At 38.3% G+C, this 26,835-nt stretch overlaps 1 protein-coding gene across 8 annotated transcripts in view; it reads right to left on the bottom strand.

Annotated features, from left to right (window-relative positions):
* Positions 1 to 26,835, bottom strand: part of dmd.1.L (dystrophin, gene 1 L homeolog) — a 1,148,817-nt gene that overhangs the window by 81,368 nt on the left and 1,040,614 nt on the right. For all 8 annotated transcript variants that reach the window (XM_018244936.2, XM_018244933.2, XM_041580924.1 and 5 more), the window contains 2 exon segments: positions 15,695 to 15,756; positions 2,680 to 2,754 (listed from right to left, as the gene is read on the bottom strand). In XM_018244936.2, coding sequence (XP_018100425.1) covers positions 2,680 to 2,754; positions 15,695 to 15,756 — 137 coding nt within the window.

Below are 26,835 nucleotides of genomic sequence, written 5' to 3'. Positions count from 1 at the left end.
TAAATCCTCTGACTCCTCAGTTTTTGGTACCTCCGACACAACATACAAGGCATTTTATCACTGCCAAAGCTCAAAAATATAAACCACATCCTTTGGTAATTCTAAAACAAAGGTTAAACTACATGAAACAAAAACAATTCAAAAACCTAAAACAAACGTATATATTAATTGAACCTGGAATATAGATGTAGAATAGCTGTTAAATACAATCCAAAAAGTATTGTTCTTAGAAACAGAATTGCTTCTGCTATATCCTCCTTCACATTTTCTGTGCTTGCATGTAAAGTTATTACACTACAAGTCAGTACAATTTTGCTCCTGACTCCGAAGCTCTGGAAAAAAAAACAACCCACCTGTTTAGCAGAGATGTTCAAAATATTTCTTTAAAACATTAGTGGTAGGGTCTGACTGGACCAGCGGAACGCCGGGAAAAAAACCCGATGGGCTCAGACAGCCCAGACCCAATCCCCATGCCCCCCCTTGAGCAACTGACTCTCTGTCCTCCCCGGAATCCCTGAGAAATAAGAAGGTATATGCTGGAGGGGTTGTGGCTGAGGTAGGGGGTTGGCGGGATGGGGGTGTCCAATGAGAATTAATGGTTACAATGGCTCATCCTGTGCATTTTTATTTCTGCTTCTCAGTATTTATTCAATAATACCACATGCAGAATTATCAGTATGTCGACTGGATGCAACACACAAACATTGGCAATAAAAATGCTCTGTTTACAATCCAAGACATTTTGAGTGGTCAGGTGTCTATCCTACAATCCCATATGTCCTTATATGCGTAATACCCTCAAGCACAATCTGAAGATTGTCTGTATTTTAAACCAATATGAACAGACTCACTGAATCAGAAAAATTTGGGTTTGTGCCTCAAAGGTTTAACTTTGTGCTATGAATTAATTATACGCACCATCTTTAACGCCAATGAGTGCAACATCATTTGGGTTGAAAACAGCATTTTGCTCAGAAGCCATCCCACTGATGGGAACTTATTGTTGCAAGAAGTTTCTACTGTATGATAGAACCAGCTACACAAATATCTGCACCCCCCCCCTTTACACAGCTGCAAGGAAATCTCAAAATTTATTATAATACATCCATTTAGTCAGGTTGTTTTACATTTGTATATAGCATAGCAGACTTGTACAGAGTAGGCAAAAGCTATAACTAGAAAATGTAGGTTTATCCCAAGTCCCAGTATTCATAGGCAGTATATATTGTAGGGCCTAGGAAAATCACTCATGCTCCTCAAAATTATGTCTTTAATGGAAGCAACCCACAGGACAATGGCAAGACAGAACAAGTCCAAGAACCACATAAGTCACAATGCCCTTTTGGGTGTCAGGCCTTGGAAAATTGGGCTGTATTATTAAAAAATGTGAATCATAATTAAGGAAATTATAGGCTTGTCTGTACTTTACTTGTTGGCAAGCAGAAACATAGCTACTAAGTCTAAATAATATACAGGAAGACTTAACATCTGTTCAAATGAATGTTTCCAGTCTTTTCAAATGAGACAATCCAGTAGTTACTGATGAGGCCAGGTATGATATATTTATTATCTGATACAATCAAATCTCTTGAGGGATAGGAAGAAATGTGTTGAGTTGTAACAAAAACAAAGTTCATGTTACCAACAACTTCAGTTACAGAACTGAATGTATAATCAGGAATCTAAAGATCATTAACCAGCTGCTGGCTTGCTCTGGGTCATTTATTTACCAGCTACAGCCAATTTGTGCATCTTTTAATATGCAAAAACCTTAACTTGTGTGTGAAAAACTGGATAGAAAGTTGTTGCATGGAAAGAGGCTGACAAACCAGGAGTTATTTACCAACATAAGCGTATACTTTCTGCACTGGGACGCACAGTGTGGCTTACTTAACTTTTTTTTGAAGGCCTAGACAATTGCTCTGCCAAAGAAAGTCTGCTAACAGTGTAACGAGGGAATGTAATAATGGTCGCTAACGCAAAAATTGTTCTCAATTCTTTCGCAATGTGAATAAATGATCGCAAAGTGAACAATTTTGCCTTAGCGAACACTTTGCCCCTCACGCAACAGTAGGATATCGATTGAGAATTTTTCCTTAATGAAAAAGTTGATATGTTTGCTCAAAAAGTTTACGCTACCTTCAAACATGTCTTAAGGGCAGAGACATACGTGAAGATTCGGGGAGATTTAGTCGCCAGGCAACAAATCACCTCTGCTTCTGGCGACTAATCTCCCAGAACTGCCTTCCCTCCGGCTAGAATCGAAATTGCCAGCGGGATGGCACTCGGAGTGCTTCAATTTCTGAAGTTGCCTCACGTGGAAACTTCCGTCGATTTCAGGAAAACGGATTGATCGGAGTACCATCCCGCCGGTGATTTCGATTCTAGCCAGCGGAAAGGCTTTTCAGGGAGATTAGTTGTCCGAAAAAATCTAACTAAATCTAAATCTCCCCAAATCTTCGCGTGTGTCTTTGCCCTAAAAGTTTGCAATGCACAATTAAGTTTCACAATGCAATAAAATCTTAATGAAAGCCCATTCAGATCCAGTCATTTGAGCTTATGTCCAGTATCTAGATCCAGCATCTACATTTGTTTCAGATATTTGATTGGACATAAATATATGAAGCCTCTCCAAAAAATGTCAGGGGCCCTAAAAATAAGCGATCACAAAACACTTACGACACAAGGCCTTTTGCAGTCTTCTTAGCTTCATGGCAGTTCTGTATGCTGAGAATCGCACATTGTTTAGGTCCGCTGAAGAAAAAAAAAAACAGAAAAACACGTCAGACAAAAAAAAATTTTTTACATTTTTTTCCCTTAATCCTGGTTAAAGTCAAGCTATTTTAAACGTAAATATTTTGGAGATATTATCTTTGCTAGATATGGAAGGTACAATCCTTTTAGATTTCAAGCTCTTTTGGGCAGGGCCCTTTTCCCCTTTTGTATCGGTTACTGGTCACCGTGTATGTAATTTTTTGTATGTTCTTTGTATAAACCAATTAATTGTATAGCGCTGCTGAATATGTTGGCCCTCTAAATACATGTTATTAATCATTCAGACTTGTCAGGCTCCTCCATTTTTGTTGCATTGGATATAGCACTTGTTACCATTCTTTGAGGGACCACTAATCCTTCTATTTTAAATGTCTTTTTATCCAATATAAGCATTGAGATTAATGGCAAGACATTTAAGTAGGTAAAAACTCAGAAGGAAAAAGCAATAAAAATGTTTACATACAGTAGATTATCAATGATAATGATACATGCAAATAATAAACCCCTCCAAATAAGGACATCTGTGCACAACAAGATATATTTTTAACGTTTCTCACCCATTCAACAAAAAGTCCATTACTACAGTGTATGTGTATGTGGATATAAATGTGTGTTTAAACATTGGAATGTGCATAAATTAAATATACATTATTTAGAACACTAAGAAAATGTTTCCGCATACCTTCACACTAAGAGGTTAATATGATGTTGTCCTAAGCATCTCATTCAGGCTTAAATGGGAGTTTTCAAGCAATTATATGACCCTCCTCTACGGAGAATTTGAAATTGATTTTTACTGACTTGTTTCTTGGATCATACAGCAGACAACAATAAATCTTGCTTATCTCAACATTGGTTAGAGATAATGTATGTAAATCAAATACATTTACAGACAAACACTGTGTCCCATTAAAATGTTGCCGAGTTCACCTCAATTTCAGCCTTGCTCAGTCAGATAAATCACTGTGAATTTGGAGTTCCCTCTTACAAACTAATCATGTCGCAATTTATTCCCAAACCCACACTCACTGAAACATAAGAAACCACATATATTTAACAGATACATGTTGTAATGGATACATTAAAAGGACTCAAGAATTTGCTAGCTGATGTGTCTAGTATAGGTCAAAACCTATGGTACATGTGGTTTTATGTTATCTCTCTGCATAAGGAATAAGAAAAATTGGTAGGTTGTTTATAATAAGCTTATATTAACACACACAATGATTTTAGGCAAAATCTTGACACCCAGTAAGTCAAACAATTCCTGCCTGCTTCTTGCAAGGTGATGATAGCACTATAGCAGAGAAGAGAGGCTGCGGCAATAAGGAAGATAAAAATGCATCAAATACAGATCTGCATTTACCAGAGAGGTTCCAACACCGGAACTGTTTAACTATTTATCTACCTAACGATATTGCTCCTAGATTCATGCGTGCAGTGGTTAATCCTCACTCACTTAGGTCAGTCCCCTAACCTGGATAAAGCTGGCCATAGACGCAAAGAAAAAGTTGCACGAAAAATTCATTCCGTATGATTCTTGGACTGTGTGTAGATTGTCTTGATTTTTTTCATACCATGGCGATTGTTTGTTTAGTCAATCGCACAGGTTAGAAGATTTCTGCCAGCTAACGATAATATCTCTGCATATATTGCCTATCTGACAGTGACTGTCACTAGTATTTTTCGGACATAACTTTCGTATCATTGCGGTCATGGCCAGAACATCGTTTGATTTATTCTTTTACTACTGTATTTAATCTGAATGGTTAGTTGCAGGTCAGAAGATTGCGCCGTACGATCATTTGTACAATATGAGGCTAGAATCTGCACGTCTATGCCTATGGATACTGTGATAGGAAAATATGGGGTTTTTTTTCAAAACACATCAGTTAATAGTGCTGCTCTAGCAGAATTCTGCACTGTAATCTCAAAAGATCAAACAGATTTTTTTGTATTTTATTTTGAAATCTGACATGGGGCTAGACATTTTTTAGCTTCCCAGCTGCCCCCAGCCATGTTACGTGTGCTCTGATAAACTTCAGTCACTCTTTACTGCTGCACTGCAAATTGGAGTGATATCACCTCCCTCCCTTCCCCCCAGCAGTCCATCAGCAGAACAATGGGAAGGTAACCAGATAGCAGCTCCCTAACACAAGATAACAGCTCTCTGGTAGATATAAAAACAGCACTCAATAGTAATATCCAGGTCCCACTGTGACACATTCAGTTACATTGAGTAGGAGAAACAACAGCCTGCCAGAAAGCAGTTCCATAGTGCAGTACTGGCTCTTTCTGAAAGCACATGACCAGGCAAAATGACCCGAGATGGCTGCCTACACACCAATATTACAACTAAAAAAAATACACTTGCTGGTTCAGGAATGACATTTTATATTGCAGAGTGAATTATTTGCAGTGTAAACAGTGTAATTTAGAAATAAAAACTACATCATAAAAATCATAACAAAATCCCTTGAATTTTTTTTACCATCCTTGATCAGATGGATCCAAATGAAATAGTCAGACCTCTCCCCTGCTTTAAATGTACCACAACAGGGTTGTAGGAGCTCTCACATGGTCCTGTCTGTCATGTGGGACATTTGACATTTGCATGGAGGAACTGTAGCACATGACATGGCAAAGCCCTCCAACTATCTCCTACCTTGGAGAAACTCCTATGGTTGGTGGTAGGGTTCACATTCCCTACTCAATGTAGATCAAATTCCAATTTATTTCTAGAACATTGAACCAGACATGTTTACATATTTATGAACATAAATGACATATTATGTGTTAACTTTATATTATGTAGATATGGTGTGCTCCATGTTATGTCAAGCTAGAGCTACAATATAGTACACCAATGCCACATTTTGAGGTGCTCAACCTGGTGCTGGTGTTCATGTACTGAACAATTTAACCCCCATTTGTAATAAAATGCATTAAGTTTGCCTAGGAGCCGTAATCCATAGCAACCAATAAGATGTTTGCTTTTAAACAGGTGACCAGTAAATACTACCTGCTGATTTGTTGCTATGGGTTACTGCTCCTGGGCAAACCTAATGCCTTTTATTACATAACCCTCATAGACTCCAACTTGCAAAATCATAATATTAGGCCATGCTGCCTGTCATCTGAATGAAGTCCACGTGATAATAAGGGGCACATTTATTAGGGGTGTAATAGTAAATACGAATTTTCTATTTATTTTTTTTTTGTTTGTCAAAATTCACACATTCAAATTATAATCCCCCAATTCTAATGTAAATTTCGAATGTGAGATTTATCACACCTTAACCATAGAAACCGTTCTAATTTGAATATTCGCCACCTAAAACCAACCAAATTAATTTGCAAGTCCATTTGACCCATTTAACCCATTTGAAGATGATAATGATACAAAAATAACTTCACAGTCGAATTGCGAGTCATTCGAATTTATTAGAGTAAAAAAAAAATCACATATACCGTATATACTCGAGTATAAGCCAACCCGAGTATAAGCCGAGGTACCTAATTTTACCTACGAAAACTAGGAAAACTTATTGACTCTAGTATAAGCCTAGACACAACTACAGCCCTGTCTCCCAGCAGCACACATTCTGCCAAAGCGACCCCCCAGCGATCAACCGGACTTGTTTGCAAAGTTGATGGTGACAGAGAATTGCCAAACGGATTACTGTGTGCATTGTCCCACTGTCCCACTACCATGTGCAGAGGGTGCTGTGTGATATTGCCATCACTGTTAATCTTTCGTATAACCAACAGAGGGCAATGTGTGATATTGCAGTCACTGTTATTCTTCCATATAACCAACAGATGGCGCTGTGTGATATTGCAGTCACTGTTATTCTTGCATATAACCAACAGAGGGAGCTGTGTGATATTGCAGTCACTGTTATTCTTTCATATAACCAACAGAGGGCGCACTGTTATTCTTTCATATAACCAACAGAGGGTGCTGTGTGATATTGCAGTCACTGTTATTCTTTAATATAACCAACAGAGGGCGCACTGTTATTCTTTCATACAACCAACAGATGGCGCTGTGTGATATTGCAGTCACTGTTAATCTTTCATATAACCAACAGAGGGCGCACTGTTATTCTTTCATACAACCAACAGATGGCGCTGTGTGATATTGCAGTCACTGTTATTCTTTCATATAACCAACAGTTGGCGCTGTGTGATATTGCAGTCACTGTTATTCTTTAATATAACCAACAGAGAGCGCACTGTTATTCTTTCATACAACCAACAGATGGCGCTGTGTGATATTGCAGTCACTGTTAATCTTTCATATAACCAACAGAGGGCGCACTGTTATTCTTTCATACAACCAACAGATGGCGCTGTGTGATATTGCAGTCACTGTTATTCTTTCATATAACCAACAGAGGGCGCACTGTCATTCTTTCTGACCCGAGTATAAGCCGAGGTAGACTTTTTCAGCACATTTTGGATGCTGAAAAACTCGGCTTATACTCGGGTATATACGGTATTCGAAATTTGACCTTTGATAAATCTGCCCATAACAGTTTTAGAATAAATAGAAGCGGAGCAGGTTAAAGGTTCTTTTGGGGCTTCTCCATAAAATGAACAAGGGATGATACCTAGCCAGACATAATAGTATTCCTTCATGTTAGTAGTAGACAGGATAAACAAGCATTCAATAGTGTACTATTAAAGAAACTGTGTAGGAGCCTTACAACATGGGTGAAACCATTTTTTTTCTCCAATATTTATGCATAGCTCCTCCATTGCTGTGTAAACATGCCAATATAGATCTGCTTAATTCACACATCCAAGTAAACAGTGATTTAAAAAATGTATATACACATGTAACTTTCCAAGGACCATTCACGCTAGACTGCACGATTACTCTGGCAGCGCACAGACACAAACCACATCAGAGAACTAATTAAAAACAATGTTGTAATTTACTTGCTCCCAGTTCAAAATAAATCAAATATAGTTTGATGGGCTAAAAAGTCCACGTTCATAGCAAAATAGATGTTTCTAAGGACATGGGTTCCTATATATTAATTGAGTAGCGCACTACCAATTTAAATGATGCTAAAGCTGTAGAATAAGTATGAATATTGCAACCAAACGTGGCTGAAAAGGATGGGAGTAATCAAGCAACACTTCAACGCTTAAAATATCCAATAAAATAGCCAATATAAACTGCCGCACTTCATCGTCATGAGAGTGTGCAGGATTGGCTTGTTTGCTTATGTCACACTTGAAAGCAGTATGTGATAGCATCTTCATGGCAAGTCATAACCTTCCAATCAGTCTTACACTTATTAACACTCCATTACCAGCATGGCGAGTGATTGCATTCCCCTTTTATATGACATGGAAAATAAACATTTCAACAAGAACACAGCACAAGTGAATTTCTCAGTGAGATAAGTGGGCATTTGTCTTCAGTGAAAAAAACAAATTCAAGGCTAAGTTAACATCTTTTAGGGTTTGGCTGAGATTAGCATTGAGTGGGAAACACTTGAAGGTGAAAGATATTTCATGTCATGCCAGGAATAGTTATATGATGTTGCTATAGACTGCTCTGTGTGTGCATTATATGGCAGAAAATAGGCACAAGGCAAAAAAGTACTACAAATTACTACATTCAAAAATTCAAACCATGCACATTTGAATAAAGAATTAGTAGAAGACACTGCCCCAAATGGAACAAGTTTTTTGCTGAAGGCTCCAGATGTTGTCAGTATTTTTGCGGATCTGCTGGATTTTTTAATCTGTGTGCACACACAGCAGAGCTGAAGTGGAGGTTAGCCTTGAGATGCCTCTTTTCGCATATTTGGGCTGACCTTGGCTTCAGCTCTGCTGTGTGTTTGCGCACGCAGGCTTTTTCAAATCAGTGGACGGAGCAGATCCACTTCTCTCAGACTGCAAAAATACTCAGGCTGAAAGCAGCTGGAGCCTTCAGCTTATGCGCCCATAGCGAAGAACCAAGGGCCATCCCCTGGGACAATACCATTCGTGGTGCACACAAACAAACCGAGAAAACACATACATATTAGGTCACATCAGTCAATTAATGGACAAAGTTTTACTCCCACTCTTCTTCCTGTTACAGTTAAATCTGCCTTATTTCTAGTCAGGTGATCTTTAAGGGAGCACACAGACCATCACAAAATGGTTGCTCAAGGTAAACAATGTAAAATGGCTATATTTTATGATACATATTCTAGTTTGGCCACTTACTATGATATAAGAACTAGGAGTTTAAAGACCTAGGGGGAATAGCTTATACGTAGTAAGATAAGGCCTTTGGGGCCATATTAGGAGTTTCAATTGCCTGATCTTTAGCTGATAGGTATTGTTTGCAACAGGTGTTGTTTGACAACTACTAGGATCAGCTGGGACTGCTATCATATCACTGTATGCACATGAGTCAAATAATCAGCAGACAGAATTGTGTGAACAAGGATGTACAACCATAGCCCACAAGCCTGGTAGAGCTGCTGGCATCTTTCAAGCAACTGACAAGTGCCGTTGGGAATTTACTGGAAAGTAGCTGGGGTCTCAACTGACACTTGCATGTATGAGGGACAATGGCCACATCTACATGACCTCACCTGGGTACATTAAACTTTCTTTCTCTGTAAACTTTATTTATACACAAGTGTGACAAGGCATGTGCCTTTCCTTAGTGGAAACACAAATGAAACACAAATGACAAAAATATACAGAGTATGCAAGGTTTGGGCAATTAGTAAGAAAGTGCAATTCATACCTACTAGCACAAATACACTGTTACACATTTTCTATTTTCCTGTGGGAATACAATTCACTACACAGGCCCCACATTACCCAAAGGTAAAGCAATATTACAAAGGAATTTAGTGCATTGTTAGAATCACAGGAAGTCACCAGGCTGCTAGCAAGGAATGCCTAGTGGAATGTGCACATCTGCATGCAAATAATCGCACAGGCGGTCAGGAACATTTTCACCTGGGGCGGGTTACTGGCAAATAAAGAGAAGAATTTCTTCACATCAGCTGCAAAATCTTTATTACCCTCCTGATAGTTCAAATCATTACACAAAACAATCAGATCCTGAGATAATAAAGAATGCCAAAGTGCATGCGCATGTGTCAATATATTGGCAGCTGCTTTATTCTTTTAAGTGCCTATTTATTCTTTGATGGTTTGTGACATAAGTCACATGTTGCAAAGAGACAATGGGCAAAAGCAAACCTATACAATGGAAATCTTAAAAAAAATTTCAATCTATAAAATACACAATAACACAACAGTGCAAGGAATTTGGAAACTGTACATATGATAAAATAAGAAAAACAGATACAAATGGTGGTCATAGGCACAGATTAACAAAGGTTTTGCACCATTACTACACTTGACCAGTGTGGGTATAAAGAACAGGTAAACATCCAAACCATGCACACATGAATAAAGAATTAGTAGAAGACACTGAACAAATAAGAAACATAAGGATACATTATGTATGTAATCATTATTATCACGCCATCCATACAGAATTAGCCTCAAGGTGGCCATACACAGTAGATTTAAACAGCTGTTTCAGCCCCTTCGGGTAAGGTCACTCCTGGAGATTCAGGGAGATTTAGTCACCCGGCAACTAATCGCCTCTTCTTAGGGGCGACTAATCTCCCAGAACGGCTTCCCCGTTTCTTCCACCTGCTAGAATGAGAAATCGCCTGCAGTATGATACTCGCGGCACTTTGGAAAACCGTTCAGGAAGATTAGTCACCCCAAAGAAGAGGCGATTAGTCGCCAGGTGACTAAATCTCCCCAAATCTCCAGGTGTGAACTTACCCTTCAGTCAAAGCTGGTGGCTTATCAGACAAGGACCCGTCAGAGCAAGACCACATTTGCCCTGATTGCATGAATCCCCATCAATGTTATCCAATCAGTTGGCCGGAGGACCAAACGATCACTTCAGCAGATATAAACCACCTCAAGGTGAGCATACCGGAGAAATATTTGCTTATTTGGCAAGATCCTTCAATGTATGCCCACATTTAGGCAGTTGGGGTTTTGACTGCCACAGCACTCAGGAACAGAACAGTGGTGGTCAGAACACCCCTGTCCACCAGTAATTATCCCTGAAACTACTGAAGGCAAAGAAATCTACAGAATGCAGACAGAGTGTTTTAGCAGCAAGGTCCACCTGTCACCAGGTGCATGCACATCCCATACAGCCCTTCTCATTCACTCACTTCAGAAGCACAGACAAGTATACAGTGGACAAAAGGCCCCATTTAGGGTTGCCTTTAGGGCCAGTGATGTAGAGGGGGGGGCAGGCCAATTATGTCAAGGGACAGGGTGGTGACATCAGGGGCAGGACTGATGATGTGGCAATCAGCGATTGGCTGATTGCCATGTCATTCACTTCAATGTTTTGTCCGGATTTCCTAATTTGGAAATCCGGACAGGAACTTTTCAAACGGGCAGCTCTTTTAAAAACCGGACTGTCTGGGTGAAATCCAGACAGGTGGTAACCTTAGCCCCATTTGCCATAGCCCTTAATCAGAATAAAATACATGACCCCAGCAGAACAAAGCAGCAATGTAAGCTATTTGACATAACAGATGCACCAGTCTATCTCCTATAAAATAAAAAAAACACATTTCTTAACAGCTTCAAAATAATTTTTTACATGAAAAGCTTTTATGCAAATATTCAGTTATTATTGTGCAGCTACAGAAACTCGTCAAATTATTTCACAATATATCTAGATCCGTACCATTTGAAATAAAAGCTAAACGGGAACTATCGCGAAAATGAAAATTTAATACAAGCTTTATCATAATAAGAAATTTTGTAAATACAATCAATTAAAAATGTTGCATTGTTTCTAAAAAAAAGTTTATCTTCACTGTCCCTCTCTCAGCATCTGTTTCTCTTCATTCGGTCTTCTTGCAGCAAAATCTAACAAAATAACTGACTTTAGCACAAATTCTGTATGTAGAGAGACAGGATTTCTGGTGATTTGAATAAGATTGAGCTCTAATACATCTTCTAGGCAAAAGGAGCTCCCCTAAAAGATATACTGGATTTGACAGTCATTCAAAATCAGACTCTCAACTCCTGCATGAAGAGAGACAGATGCTGAGAGGGAGATAGTGAAAAGTAACTTGAATATTTCAGAAATGGTTTAGAATTTTTAATTGATTATATTTAGAAAACTTCTTATTTCAGTATGATGGAGCTTCTGTTAAATTTTCATTTTCGCAATAGTTCCCCTTTAAACTATACTAATGTAAGATGGTTAGTCAAGTTAGAAGTTGCTCAATTTAGTCAATTGTTATCTACCCTTTAACCAGTTCAGATGAACATTGCTGTAAGCAAAATCCCCAAGGACTGGGTTGAGGACGCACTTCTTCAAAGTGGCAAACCCAAGCAAGTGGATGGATCTTGCTTTCTATATCAATCTTATATGACCCCCCCCCCCCAAAAAAAATCACTAAAATGTAAGGAAAAGCAAGAAAACACTGAAACAATGGCCGGTGACCCCCTCTTTACAACCTCACTGTGTGCTGGAATTTTTCTTCAGAGGGGAGGAAGTACCCTTGCCTATTGTCAAAATTACAAATGCATTACATTTCTTCTGATCGATAGGCATATTCACTAATGCCTGCTGGGATGGTATGATTCAGTAGATGTAATGCTCTGATTCAGTAGATGTAATATATTGCTGGGCTAATTTTATTGCACGTGCACAAAGTAAGGGATTTTGAAGGAACCATCAGAACAGCAGGTGAGATGGTGCTGCCATGACACTACAAAATGATCAGTGGTCACTGGGAGGATTATGAATTGACACCCCCCCCCCCCATAAGCTTTTTTTGTTTTGTTTTATTAGGGTTCTCTGCTAACCAGACTTTTTCTTGATGCAAACAACACATACATTCTATATTTCATAGTTTGTGCCAGAATATAATGATTAGATTGAGGAGCATGTGTCAGCCAGTAAGTTTCCTGGTCTAAAAAGATGAAAAAACAAAGAAAGACAACAGCTATTACTTTTGGAGGAGGGGAGATGGCACACTAAATAACCATTTGAAGTCTCAACTACAGGAAAAAAGACCTGTTTGTCAAACAGATTTATTAACACCCACAACAGCTAAGGAGAGTTCAATACCTTTGGAAGTTCACCTTTAAGAAAAAAAAACTCAATACAATTGTTTTGCCATCAACATAGTTTCATGCTGGATGAGTTAACATCAATTACAATAGAAGGCTACACAAACAAAGGCACGTATTATTAGCAAAAAAAGTACAAGCCTCCTGCTTAAAATAACATCCTCGGAATTTCTTGGTTACCTGACCTTACGGAAGTAAAATCTTTGGCTTTCTCAATTCTCGCTTAACCAATTAAACAAAAGCATACACGTTTTCATGCTCATTTTCTTTGGAAGGATTTCTCTTTTGAAACATCAAATTAAAGAAATATAGCATCTGTAACTAATTAATAGCAATAAATCAATGCATGTAATTCTGGAAGTCAAATATTCCATTGAGACTTCTCTGTAAACTTACTGTAGATATAAATTATACAAAGACACAAATGAAAAATCTGTCATTGAGATGCACCACTGACATGTTTTGTATCATTAAAAATCTTGGAAGGACTCTAGTGTGCCTACTACAGTATTAATTCCAAGCACCAATGGTTTGTTTTGGCTTGCAACCAGACTGCTATCAGCCTCTGCATTAATCTTCATTTAATCAGTTCTGTACACTGAGCACCATTAGTAACAAAGGAAAATATGTATGAAGCATTAAAAGATGATCGATGCTATTCAGGCATCAAATACACAAAGGCAAACTTTTTTTGGCATAGATTTTTTGCTAGAAATGGCTGTACTCCTAGCCTCAAGAATCAATAGCTTTCCATCCCCAGGCAAACTTTTGGCACCAAATTGTGGGTCCATGTTGTTCCAAGTTAGTAAAAGAGCCAGTACAACTATTGAATCAAGTCAGCTAGTTCAATTTCCCTTTCTTGTTATTCCTACCAAACTGCTCAGTATAATATGCACCAAAAATATCATGATGATCATACAGCTTAAGATTGTTTATAATCTGTACATGTAAATTAGGTTGTCAATCCAAACAAATATATTAGTACCATGGATATCTATCAGCTCGCCAATCAGACATGTGTGAAGTGTAACCTGTTAATGCTCCAGTTACCGAATGCATGGCAACATTGGCATATGAGGAACCAGTGGCATAACTATAATACAGCAGGGGCCCCGGAGGACAGAGGGGCTTGGACCACAGGGGCTGCTGTAAAGAAATTCTCCCTCCCCAGTCCATCTCCTGCCTCAAAGTTCTCTGCCCGCCTCAAAATCGCAGTAGCAGTGAGACGTATATTGGCTCTGTGGATGGAGGTTGGTTGTAGGGGGTTGATGTCAGACAGGTCAGTATATGCCCCACCTCAAAGATTTTTTTTACCTAGTGATAAGACCAAAAAACAAAACAAAAAAAACACTCGATGGTGCTCCTACAGAGGTATCCTGGACTGTTGCCGTTTACAATAAACAGGAGCACCAGCCAAGGGTTATCAGGAAAGCTTTTATAGCCACTGAGGTGTGTTCAACTTTTGACTATAATTTTCATTTAATCAAAGCAGATTGGTCTAACACCAAAGTTTAATGATTATCTTTGGCAAGAAAATACTCTGTGTAAAAGCAGGTAATACACTACATCATCTGCCAGAAAATATCAATGACCTCAGCCGAAGGGGTTTTTACAAGAACAGTAAAAGACACAGTAAATTAAGTATCTAACTTACAAGGAATACCTCAGCTTGTAAAACAAGAGTAACTCATTTACAGTAAAACCCCCACAGTCAGAATTCTTTAGGGGATTAAAAGGAAACTCCACTCAAAAACTGTACAAACCTCAGGACTAACATAAGCCTGCAGGGAGATGCTAAAGGCATTCTGACAAATGTCCCTATAGAATTAGTCTCCTCACAATGTGGACTGATGCACTGATTAAGTCCTACACTGTACATTGTGCAAAATGAAGAAATACAACTGTAATAAAGGATCTCTCAGACTTATGTGCACAGGCATTCAGTTAAATTGTTCACAGAGAGAGCTGCTTGTGAATTCCTGTTTTTGTTTTCTAGAAGTGTCTGGGCAACAAACTCTAACATGGGATCCCAACACAGACTACGAAAAAAGTGCAGCTTAAGAGAAAATGAGTCAACAAGTCAGGCAAGATCAGGCATTATTTGCTATAAACAGAGCATGAATCCCATGACTGGAAGCAGGCAAAGTAGCCACAACTTTTGTTTTAGAATTAAACAGGACTGAAAGGGGACCCGTCACCCAAAAAAATATTCAAAATCCTATTTTATCACATTAGTTAAGCAAAATGAACTTTAATTACACTATATAAATTATTTGAATCTTGTTTCCTTCAGTCTGGGAATTCAAAATTATAACAAGCAGGCAGCAGCCATTTTGTGGACACTGTTATTAAGGCAAGCCTTGTATCATCTCAGAATCTTGTTTGTGCATGAGAATGGGGGACCCGATGTCCATCCCCATGCCCTGGTTACACAATTAAATGGTAAAGAGAACGGGGGAATGTGTGGAGAGCAGTGACATCTAGGAAGTGCTGAATGGAAAGTGAAAGTTATTGTCTGCCCCGCCTCTATGCCCAGGGCATAGAGGAGGGGCAGACAATATTTGATTGATAGCTGAGATTTTTAAATGAGCTTACAACAGCTATGAATGCTTTAATAAAAAATAGAAATTTGATTTCATGTTTAATTTGAAAAGGACTACTATTATACAGATTTTTGTGTCTGGGTGACAGGTCCACTTGAATATATAGAATATAAGAGGCATATAAATTCATAGAATGACAGTGATTTATTTCTTACCTAAGGATTGATATAATTCTGTCATTTTGGGATGATCCCAGCAGGTCGTTTGTGTCTCATGGCTATGGAAACAAAGAGGTAAAATGATGAATTAGTATACAATATAGATTTACTGATGCAACCATATCATCGAACTTTATTTTAATTTAATTGGACCCAAATCATACATTTGCATTTCTTCTTAAAAGAAAAAAGTATGTTTCCCTATAGAAAGATACATAATGTTCCCAGTTTAACATTTTGTGCTTATAACATGCAGTTTTGCTTCCTTATGCCAACAAGATAAGTCTATAGTACTCATGCCAAATATACTACAAAAGATGTGACAATTCATCACCAATAGAGTAAGCCACCTTAGACATTGTCAGCTATATAAGGCACAAAAAGGAATTATGGCAGTTTCAATTGTGAAGCTCGTTATAATAATAGCAGCATCTGGAGGGATTCCCTCTAAATGAAACATTAAGATGACACGTCATCTCAAGCATTCAAAATGTAAGCCACCTCAGCAACCAATCTCTCTGTGCATATTATAATGTCAGTTGCCTATCCTTGGCAATTCACCCCCATTCCCCCAAAATGATGTGCAGAGATTATTCAGTGTCAGAATTTGTTCTGTGTTTGAACCAACTGCTCCCAGTTAAACAAAACATACATTACACAAGACTAATATTATGCAAGTGAAGTGTTGCCCTGTACATATATATCTATAGATAATATATGTCATCTAAGCCCACTTGGGTTAACATTGATATGAAAATGAAGCTATAAGCCAACTAATCATCCACCAGTATATACACACATACATAAGCTAAATGCCACTGGAGCACACCTTGAAGAAGAAAATGAACCACTGATTGCAACCCATACACAAACAAATCATAACTGAATAAGTACTTTATTCATCTATCATGAACATACATATGGGCAAAGATAGCATAAACATTGTACTTCACAGGTTTTTATGTTCATATGCACAGCTATAATGTTAGCAAAACAATGACTTTAGCCCTGGGGCAAGTGTTACACTTTTTAAAGATGACCCTTGATTATTAAAAAAAAAATGGCTGAAATGATTTTTTTTTTAAATAAAGCTGGTCACAAACGTAAAGATTAAGTCATACGAATCTTTGTTTCGTCCGATTTTCATGTGTGTGGATCGTCCCAACATTTATCGTGCCTTGGTGATCGGTCGTTTAGTAGATCGGACAGGTTAGAAGATTTCTGTTGGCTTACAATAATATCTCTGCATCTATTGCCTATCTGACAATGTCAATGGGTCACTACTATTTTCCAGACATAGCTTTCGTCCAATTGCAGTCTTTGAATTAATGGCCAGAACCTCATATGATTTACTACTGTATTTAATCTGCTTAGTGGTAGGTCGGGAGATTGTAATGAATGAGTGTTCGTCATACATAAGGATATATCTGCACATCTATGGCAAGCTTAGCAGCAGTGAGCTTCACTATATGCCCCTCTCTGTGCTGATCCCACCAGATGACTAATGCTTTGACTATTATTCACCACTGCAGCAAGAAGTCCATGAAGTTTGATGATGCACAAGGCTTTTGCTCAATTACCACACAATGCCTTTGTGCTCATAGCAGCAGATACTGCCTAGCAGTTCTGCCTAGTCCATTAACGTTTGCCGTAATCAACCGGAATGATAATCGGACGTTTCAAATTCTTTTGGGGCATCCTGTACAAATTCCTGTCATAACCTAGTTATGCTTTATAAATACATGCATTTATTATTAATATCTTAGAAGACTCATACCAAATGTAATAAAAGGCACTAAGTTTGCCCAGGAGCAGTAACCCATAGCAACCAATAAGATGTTTGCTTTAAAACAGGTGACCAGTAAATGCTACCTGCTGATTTGTTGGTATGGGTTACTGCCTATCGGCAAACTTAGTGCCTTTTATTACATAACCCCCATAGTGTACCATAATCACTTTTTTCCCATATTGCTTTTCGAAAAAAGTCACTTTTGCACACAACAGATGCAGTAATTATTTAAGTAAAAATCTGTCATCTAGTTAATAAACACCTAGCTGCCCCCCTGCTAAGATTATTATTGCCCTACTTTAAATAACGAGGAATCAGCCATTTCAATATTAAATAGCCAAGTCCTTGAAGAGTTTAAGGGCACTTATTTTACTCTGTATAGAAACATATTGTTTGTGTCAGATTAACCCTCCTTTGAGACTTTATGGTTCATTTGTCAGATTCGATTTCATGGCATATAAATAATGTCAATTAAACATGTAATTAAACACATGTGGCTTTTGTTATAAAAATAGGTTGAAAACTTCTCAGCCTCAGTATTAAAACAGAAACTCTACTTAGCTCAATGGTACAATGAGTAAAGTTTCCTATTTTCGGCAATGGCACACGGGGCTGTTTTGTCTGCTTTAAGTTCTCCAGTTTTAAATAGCACAAAAACAAGGCTTCAGAGTACAAAACTATCCAATACATCAGTAGAATTTAAAAGCAAGTCCAATGGGAAGGTGGGATGATGTTGGTAGCTGTGTCACCTAAAAATTAAATGCTCAAATAATTCCAACTTAAAAGCTGGCAAAACACAGAAAGATCTGCTGTTCACTCACTTGACAGCCCATTCGGTGGTCCACATTAGGGTGATCAAAGGCCTAACTATAAGCCTGGCAGACCTATAGGGGATGACTGTATGATCCTAGTAAATTGCATTTTCAGCCCTGTCCAATAAGCTCACCCTATCAGTATGGTCCTATGCATAGGCCAATAAGCGGTCTGAAGTTAATGTGTCAGTAATGAACTCAGTCTGTGCATGCCTAGCTTTGGTTTGCAAGGCTTATATTTTGGTGGTTGCTCAAATAGCAAATTATGCAAAGGGAGAGGGTAAAATTGTACATGACTCCCAGTTTCATTGAGATGGAGGAATCTTTGAAAAGTCACCCAAAGTATTACGTTTTATAAAATTTCAAAAATTAACAAAAAGAGGGGAAAGATATTTGAAACAGTGAGACTAAGGAGAGAGATAAAGACCCAAAAGGCATTATAGATATATATATAAGATATAACAAAAGCTTAGGAGACATACAATCAAGAACTAATTATTCCAATGCATTTATGATGTAAAGTTGTCCATAAACAATTTTATCCATAAAGCTCAAGAGCTATTGATTACAATTATTTGAATTTGTTGTGATTGATCCAAGTAGTTGTGATTGATCCAAGAAGGGGTAATTTAAATATTGCCCTTTTGGCATTCCCATGTTTTTGTCTGTTTTTTACATAAGTCTGTTGAGAACAATGAGAACTCCCATTCATATTTAATTAAAAGTAACACTGGCCACGAATGTTTCCGAGACAGTAACATTTAAGGTTACCATAAACTTACTATATTTGTTATTCTTATTTGTATAGATATTTTGGAGCTTAGTATTAAGAGGCAGCTCTGGTGCAGTAGGCAGATTTGCAGCCTTGGAGACATCAATAACCTCGGAATCCTGAACTGAAATGGAGACAACTCCATCACAGCGCCTAAGTCTCTACAAACAAGAATACAACAATGAAACCAAGCTGCTCTTTTTATTTGTAAATGGCTTTACAACTGCTATAGCGAGTATAGTTTTCACTGCCAAAGGAAAAGAGCACTTGTGAAGCCAGACAAAAACACCATGCATTTTGTACTTCGGTTCCATAACTATAATGCCTTAAAAATGTAAAAGCAAAGGGTAAAGCAGGTGCTATCAGTTAGTGTACATATGTCTCACCCTACAGCTAGATTATAAAAAAGCTTATCAGTATGGTGTTGAACTTGTGTTTACTTTCCATCCAATTTTGCCATATACACTAAACCTCACTGTACTAACATTTCAGTTCAAGCTCAAACCACACAAATGGCACACCAGTTTACTTAACGCTTTCAGTGCAACAAAGAAGGGTCTGAACTTGGTCATCAAATATGCCTTTATTGGGGATTTTTGTTTTTAATGGAAGAAAACATCATTCCAACAGTTTGTAGTTGCATTAAATTATAACAATTATGCTGTGCTGAGGTCCAGAACACAGAGTTAGGTGAACAAGACCATATTTTATGACCATCAATTTGAATAACCAAAGGCTGTAACCTTAAATGTTTGGATCACATTTAGGTTAACTTTTTGTATGTTATAGAATTTTTTCTTTTTTATAGTTTCTGAATTATTTGCCTTCTGCTTCTGACTCTTTCCAGCTGTCACTGACCCCGTCTTAAAACAAATGCTCTGTAAGGCTACAAGTGTATTGGTATTGCTACATTTTATAACTCATCTTTCTATTCAGGCCTTTCCTATTCAAATTTCAGTTTCTTATTTAAATCAATGCATGGTTGCTAGGTGGACCCTGGCTACCAGATTACTGAAATTACAAACTTAAAGGGGTTGTTCACCTTCAAAACATTTTTTTCAATTCAGTTGTTTTTGATTGTTCCCCATAAATAAATACTTTTTTAAATTACTTTCCATTATTTATTTTTTACTGTTTTTCCAAAATCGAAGTTTAAAGTTCAATATTTGTGTCTCTGGTGTTCGGGTCTGGCAGCTCAGTAATTCAGGTGCAGACTCTGAACTGTTACAATTTTGCAACATTTAGTTGATACATTTCTCAATAGCATCTCTTAAGTATTAGCAACAATTGTATCAATTCTAAGGGTAAGGCCACACTGAGCGTTTTGGGGAGATTTGGTTGCCTGGCAACTAATCTCCTCGTCTTTGCGGCAACCAATTTGACCACGCAAAAGTGTAGAGACCACATTATCTACGCAAAAGAACCTATGCCAACAAAATAGGTTATAGTTTCCTAACACAAATCAAGTTTTTTTTACCTTGTGGGGGGGGGGGGGGCTGGCCAACAATTGTTTTGTAGGGGTGACCCTGACCACTAAAGGCTTTTTTTGTACTTGTAGGGGGGGAGCCCTGACCACCAATTGTTTTTTTTAACTTGTAGGGGGTGGCCAGAGCTACCAGTGGGTTTTCAGTATTTATGTTTTAGCGCCCATGTTTGTGTTGCTTTTTAACTATAGTGTGGGGGTGTGTGGGGTCTGGGCCTTCTGTGGTGGGTGGGGCCCTGAATTTTTTTGTCGTACGCAGTCCTGTGATTTCTGATGACAGAATAATTACAGAATAATAGTATTTTGCATCCAAAGCAAACTCAATATTCAATAACTTAACAAGTAGCCTTTGATTACTAAAAGGACACACACGTCCCTGTTTCTAACAAATGACAATTTTGCCCTAAAAGCTAAAAATAAAACACTGTTCTGAATATAGGCAATGTCTTTATTAACAGTAAGGTGCAAAACCAAAAGCATTCAGAGAAAAGACAGTAGGACCGATAAGAATGTAGCCACCAACATGTTTCATCAGCATTGTTTTCAATATAAGATGCTGGCGCAGTCCATCAAGTCTGAGTTGGTCTTTATGGCTAGCAGGTTTTTATCTATATGGCAAGATTTAGATAATCCAGAAACAGATCAAGAGTTGAATCCCTACTAGAAGATATCCTAGTGTATCATTAAAGTTTGTCCCCTCAATGCTTAAAAAGTGTTAACAGGGGTTCACTGGATGGATTTGGTATAATCTACACATAGGACTGTATGCCAAAAACCAAGGTAGGATAGCTGCTCTATGATAGTAAAGTAAGGGAAGACAGTTACATGAGATGAATAGCAGGAAATAATCTCATCTACTGAATCCCAAATGAACTATATATTTCTCCAGATCAATCCTTAAAAAAATGCTTCCCTCATTTACGAATTAAACCCTCTTTTCGTTCACAATATTTTTATTTCTATTTTTATTTCTATTACACCATGTACCAGATTAGATTCCTGGACTGTAGTAAATGTTTTGCTGTCTCTCTAAAACTTGACATGCAATTCTATATTTTCTGCAGTATAACCCACTGAATACAGGTACTGGAAACAACCACTACTCCTGGGCACTTGCTGTTGTACTTAAAAATGTCATGGAAAATAGATTATAAATGCATTCTACAAGAAACTGAAACCCATTTCCGTTCTTTGCGACTTTTCTGTGCAGAGCTCTGAGGCAGTTGAAGAGACATCTCTCTGGTCTCAATTCTCAGCTGGATTTGCCTTTCAATCAGTGTGGGCAACACATTCCACCGTGGGAATCCTCTGCTGATTATTTTTGTCATTAGGCCTGCCCAATTTATTGCCAGATAAAACAAAGTATAAGCAAAGAAACCTTTGGGAAGGGACCTTAAGTACTGCAATATTATATTACTGTATCACTCAGTGTGGAAGGTGGACGGCACAACACTAAAAGCAGTGTGCCGGTGAAATATATTATTTTTAATATTGTCTGTCTTATTAGGATTCTACCAGACCAGATCAATAATAAACCATAACATACAGCCAATAAAACATTACAATTATACTGTAACTCTAATGCTAGTGGAGCATATGGTGAACAAAAGACTGAACCGTATGACCATGTATGCACACATGGATGGATTTTGTCACAAAAATGCAGATTGTGATTTTGCTCTGAAATCCACCCTGTGTTGATATACACATAGAAATTAAAATATTGCCAGGATATTATAATTAGGGGAACAATAATAAAGTATATCATTAGTAATTTGTTTAAATAGCAAAATATACATGAGGTGCTCACTACAGGGGTTCCCTAGTAGATCCACAAAAAAAAAAATATATATATATTTATTGAAACAGCATGATGAATACCCCCCTATTTGGAGCGGGGGTCGAAACAAATTGTTTTTTTATGTAAATAAACTTTTTTGTATCAACGTACTTCGGGTGCCCTGCTGTTTCAATAGGTATAGATAACTAACGATGGGAACTGAGAACAATTTGCCATCCTCACAATAAACCATTTTCTCAGCTTACTCCTCTTCTTGGTTCCCCTGCTGCTGTGAACGAGAACTTCACATTGCATTATGGGATTTGCAGTGATTACATAAATGGCAGAGCTGTAAGAATACTACCTGGGAAAGTACTTGAGGGATCAAAGACACCGGCAAGAGCCGAATGTTTCTTCTAGCTTTTCAATACACTTATCTGTGAGGACATCACAATGATTCACGGGATTTGAGTGTTTCAGCAAATGTCAGGGCTGAAGAGAGTACAGGCCATTTACAAAAGGTTGTGTGAGGAAAGCACCAAAGAATGGCACTGAATAGGTGGGGGACATCGGAACGGTTATATAGTAAAAAGATGGGTTTTACAATGTCTTTGAGTATTCCAAAGGGTAGCTTGTGAATAAAAGGATTAAGGACCCCCTACTAATACTTATATGGATATTAGAATTCACTTCAAAGTTCAGTAACATGTTTGAAAGCACTCAGCTTGCAGTCTCATGCTTTTATACATTCACTAAACTCCTTGGTGACTTCTAATATCCTTATACATTCCAGAATGTATCTCTAAATATTAAAAAGATGTTATGCTCTTTACAGCCATATGGAAATCCAAAGCCTTACATGTAGCAAACTCCAACACACTTCCCTTGGCAAAGCATTTGCTGTGCTAACTGACAAGTAAGGAATTTGAAATGTTGCAAAATTATTGTGTGGACTAAGCCGAGAACTACAATTATACACAGAGGACAAGCCTGATTTGTGGCATGGCAAGGAAACAGGGGTTTTCAGTTGCTACTTTTTTTCCATAAAGGTATGATAAGATGGAGGGGCGACTTTTGCTGGTACTTTACATGCAGAACACAAGAAGGCTGCAGCTATTTCACTCCAGGTCTGAAAAGTGGCGCTCCTTCCCCCTGCACACTTTCAGCTGGCAAAGTTATCATTAATTCCAAACACAGCCTCACGGCTTAAGAAAAGGTTAGACTCCAGTGAGAGTTTGCTTCCTAAGCTGTTCTGCCATTTTCAAAGGCCATTTAATTGTTAGCTCTGGGACCACAAGGTGAAGAAGAAGAAGTGAATAGCGCCAAGACTTCTTGTGTGAACCCTGTTAAATGAAATGCCAGCTCAGCACTCCAAACAAACACCTCACAATCCAGAGAATCTTTCATTTGGAAATGGAAAAGGAGAGGATATGTACAGTGAGGTGGAACGTGGAGAAACACAGGTTTTGTATGAAGGTCAAACTACGAGTGACTCATAGACCTGATGTACCTAAATACAGGTGAACCCAGTATGAATGATAGTGTGTTTGTGCAGATCTGTATTACAACACAAAGCTTATAGCAAGAATAATGGGTAAGTAATACACAAAGATCACAAAGTAGAAGATTACAAAATTCACAACATGGAAGTCAATACTCCAAATTCAATTTGGCCTTTAAAAAGATCCACTAAACTAGATCTTCTACTCTACGATGCACTACAAGAGCAGAGCTGCCTGCCTAGTCAGGGTGCAAAAATGAGCAATAATGATACCCATCAAACTGAGCTTGTGTGCAGCAGGAAAACTCCACTGTGCCTGTGATTTGCCTTGTTAGAGTCTCACAAATAATATTTTCACTTCAACTTCCAGCCCCCCTGAACAGTCTTTGGTTGCTATTGGATGCTGGGAGTTGAAATACAACAAAAATTCAAAGACTGCTTATGTTGTACTATTCTGATATAATGGGTCCCCACCACCAATGACAGTCCTGCTCAAACATTTAAGTCCATTGATTCATGCATCTAGCGTTTAGTCATTCCAACAGATTATTGCAAAAGGGATTTTCATTTTAAAAATAGGAAGAGTATACCTAGTTAAATTGAAAGCCTTCAACTTTCAGAAAGAAATACAAAAGAACAGCTGAAAAGCAGTCACAAAAGTAGCAAAAGCCATGCTTTGAATTTCGAAACACCAAGGCTTTGAGTCCCTTTGTAACACAACCATTCTAACACTAATCACAATTATTCAGACAATTGCCATCAGATCAAATGCACTGCCCTGGAGAGGCTTTCACAGTAATAGTGAACGCTCGACAATGCTTGAGCATATTTTCAATTTTATCTTGCCTCCTATAGTGCCATTTGCCTCATGCTAACTGGTGGCCATCCACACCAGATTGAAAGCTTCTAGGGCCAGCCTTGCTTATTTGCCTCCAAATCTCTAAATACTGATATAAAGCACAGCTTCAACTGTGGAACGTGCAACAAGCTGATTAACATACTTGTGGAAACAAGGAATAACCCTGAAAACAATTTAATTGTAAATGGAAAACAAAAAAGTTCCGTCATTAGCTCTCAGAATGAATGTAGCCAGTCTTTGTGGCAAGGGAAACTGTCTGCCTCTACTGCAGTACAATCACCTTAAGGATCTGAACAGGAACTAAACCTGTGGCATGCCCTTCCCTCGCCCGCTGCAAGGTGAAAATGATTTTAGGCTTTCGGCTTGATAGTGGCGAGCAATCACTTCCCAGTCACTTTGTGAGATAAAGCCTAGTTTACACAAAGCAGCGAGAAAATCCAGAGACTTTACTGTCCCGCAAAGTCGACCTAGTTTTCAAGCCTTTGTTTTTTGCTTTGGTGCCCAAGGTGAGCGGTTATATTCTACATTTGCCTAGCTCCAGCACTGACTAATGAGAAATATAACAACTCTGCATGAAGTAACCATGCTTCGTAACGTGGTTAGAGATAGAGGATGTGTAAAGGATTCAGAGAAAATGATAGGTTCTGGCAAAACAGCAACCATTTCTTATTTACTAGCACGTGTCTATAAAGTGCCAACATACTCTGGAGCGCAGTACAGAGGATCAGGCTGATGTTTTTAGTTAAAGGGGCTATGCCTCTGCAAATCCAAGCAACTAATAAAAGGGGGCTTACATAAATATTGAGATTGGGAAGCATTGTGCCAGATCAGCTGAAGAACAAGCCAAAGGTCGGCCATGTGTTAGAAACAAATAGGCTCTTCTTGTGGAGCGGCACATTTTCAGTCTGTTTGCTTTCACAGGAAGGAGCAAGGTAATGATTACTTGAGCTTTTCTGAAGAGGGCCCTACAGCTGACTGATCTATTTGCTTTTTCAAGTGCCCATTCCCCTTCCACCAGTGCCATTTTACTGTTGGGTCTTATAAACCTGGGACCTTAGTGTCAAAAACACACATATATATTCTGTACATCAGCCCACCAACAAAATGCGGCTGTGAACTACCATTCCCAGCATTCCCCAGGGGACAAGTGGGAGTTGACATCATCTGGACATCTGAGTGTGACATTCTTCCTTCTCCTGAAAGCCCTATTCTACCCACTCAGTGCTCGATGTTTGACATTTCCTTTTTAAATTATTATTATATTTGATTTATATTGTGCTGACTTATTCCTTAATGCTTTACACAAATTCTACATCATTCCCATCAAGCCCTGCCCTAGTGAATCATAAACACATACTATGGATAGCTTAATAAAACTGCTCATATTTGTATATGGGTGGGGGGGGGTGGACACACAGGCAGAACATGCAAGCTCTGTGCAAAGGCTTACAATAAAATATCAGTTCAGTTTTCATACATAATATTGGGTCTTCCATTCACACCCAGAAATTATGTTAAAGTGCCTTCTGACATTAGAGGAGATCGACATCAACTTGCCTGACACCATCCCAGCTTGCTTCACATAAAAAGGCTATGCCCTTAATTTGTGTAAGAGTCCACAGCAGACTCACTACAGGGTTATTTAAGTCCAACATTAATCTTCATCATTAAGAATATATATATATATATATATATATATATATATATATATATATAGCCTAAGGCTATTTTCTTTCAAAGAATTTATTTATGATTGGAGATGCTCTTTCTAGTCAAGTTATCCCCCAGGGGCCGACGGATGTAAAGTATGTCACAGCCAATGAATTATTGGCACCGTGAGCTATAAGGGAATACATTTAATTCCCGTACGACAGAGTAGATGGGAATCCTTCAGTGTGTTAAAGCTTAGCTGTGCAGTGATGAAGCGGTTAATTCATAAAGGTAACATCAGCCATGCTGGAGCTGTAGGGGTCATTGCTGGTAACACTGTAGCATAATAAGAATTACATATACATTCATGGAAAGGTGTCTCATGGTGTCTATGCAACTTTAGTTTATTTCCCCTTTTTTGCTGAGCTTACTCTCCTATACATGCTGTAACATTTGTGGCCGACACCAGCTTGCTACACTAAATAAATACTG

The sequence above is a fragment of the Xenopus laevis genome, chromosome 2L, assembly GCF_017654675.1.
Source record: "Xenopus laevis strain J_2021 chromosome 2L, Xenopus_laevis_v10.1, whole genome shotgun sequence".
Lineage (NCBI taxonomy): Eukaryota > Metazoa > Chordata > Amphibia > Anura > Pipidae > Xenopus > Xenopus laevis.
Note: the sequence above shows the minus strand (reverse complement) of the source record. Positions and strands in the feature narration are given on the sequence as shown.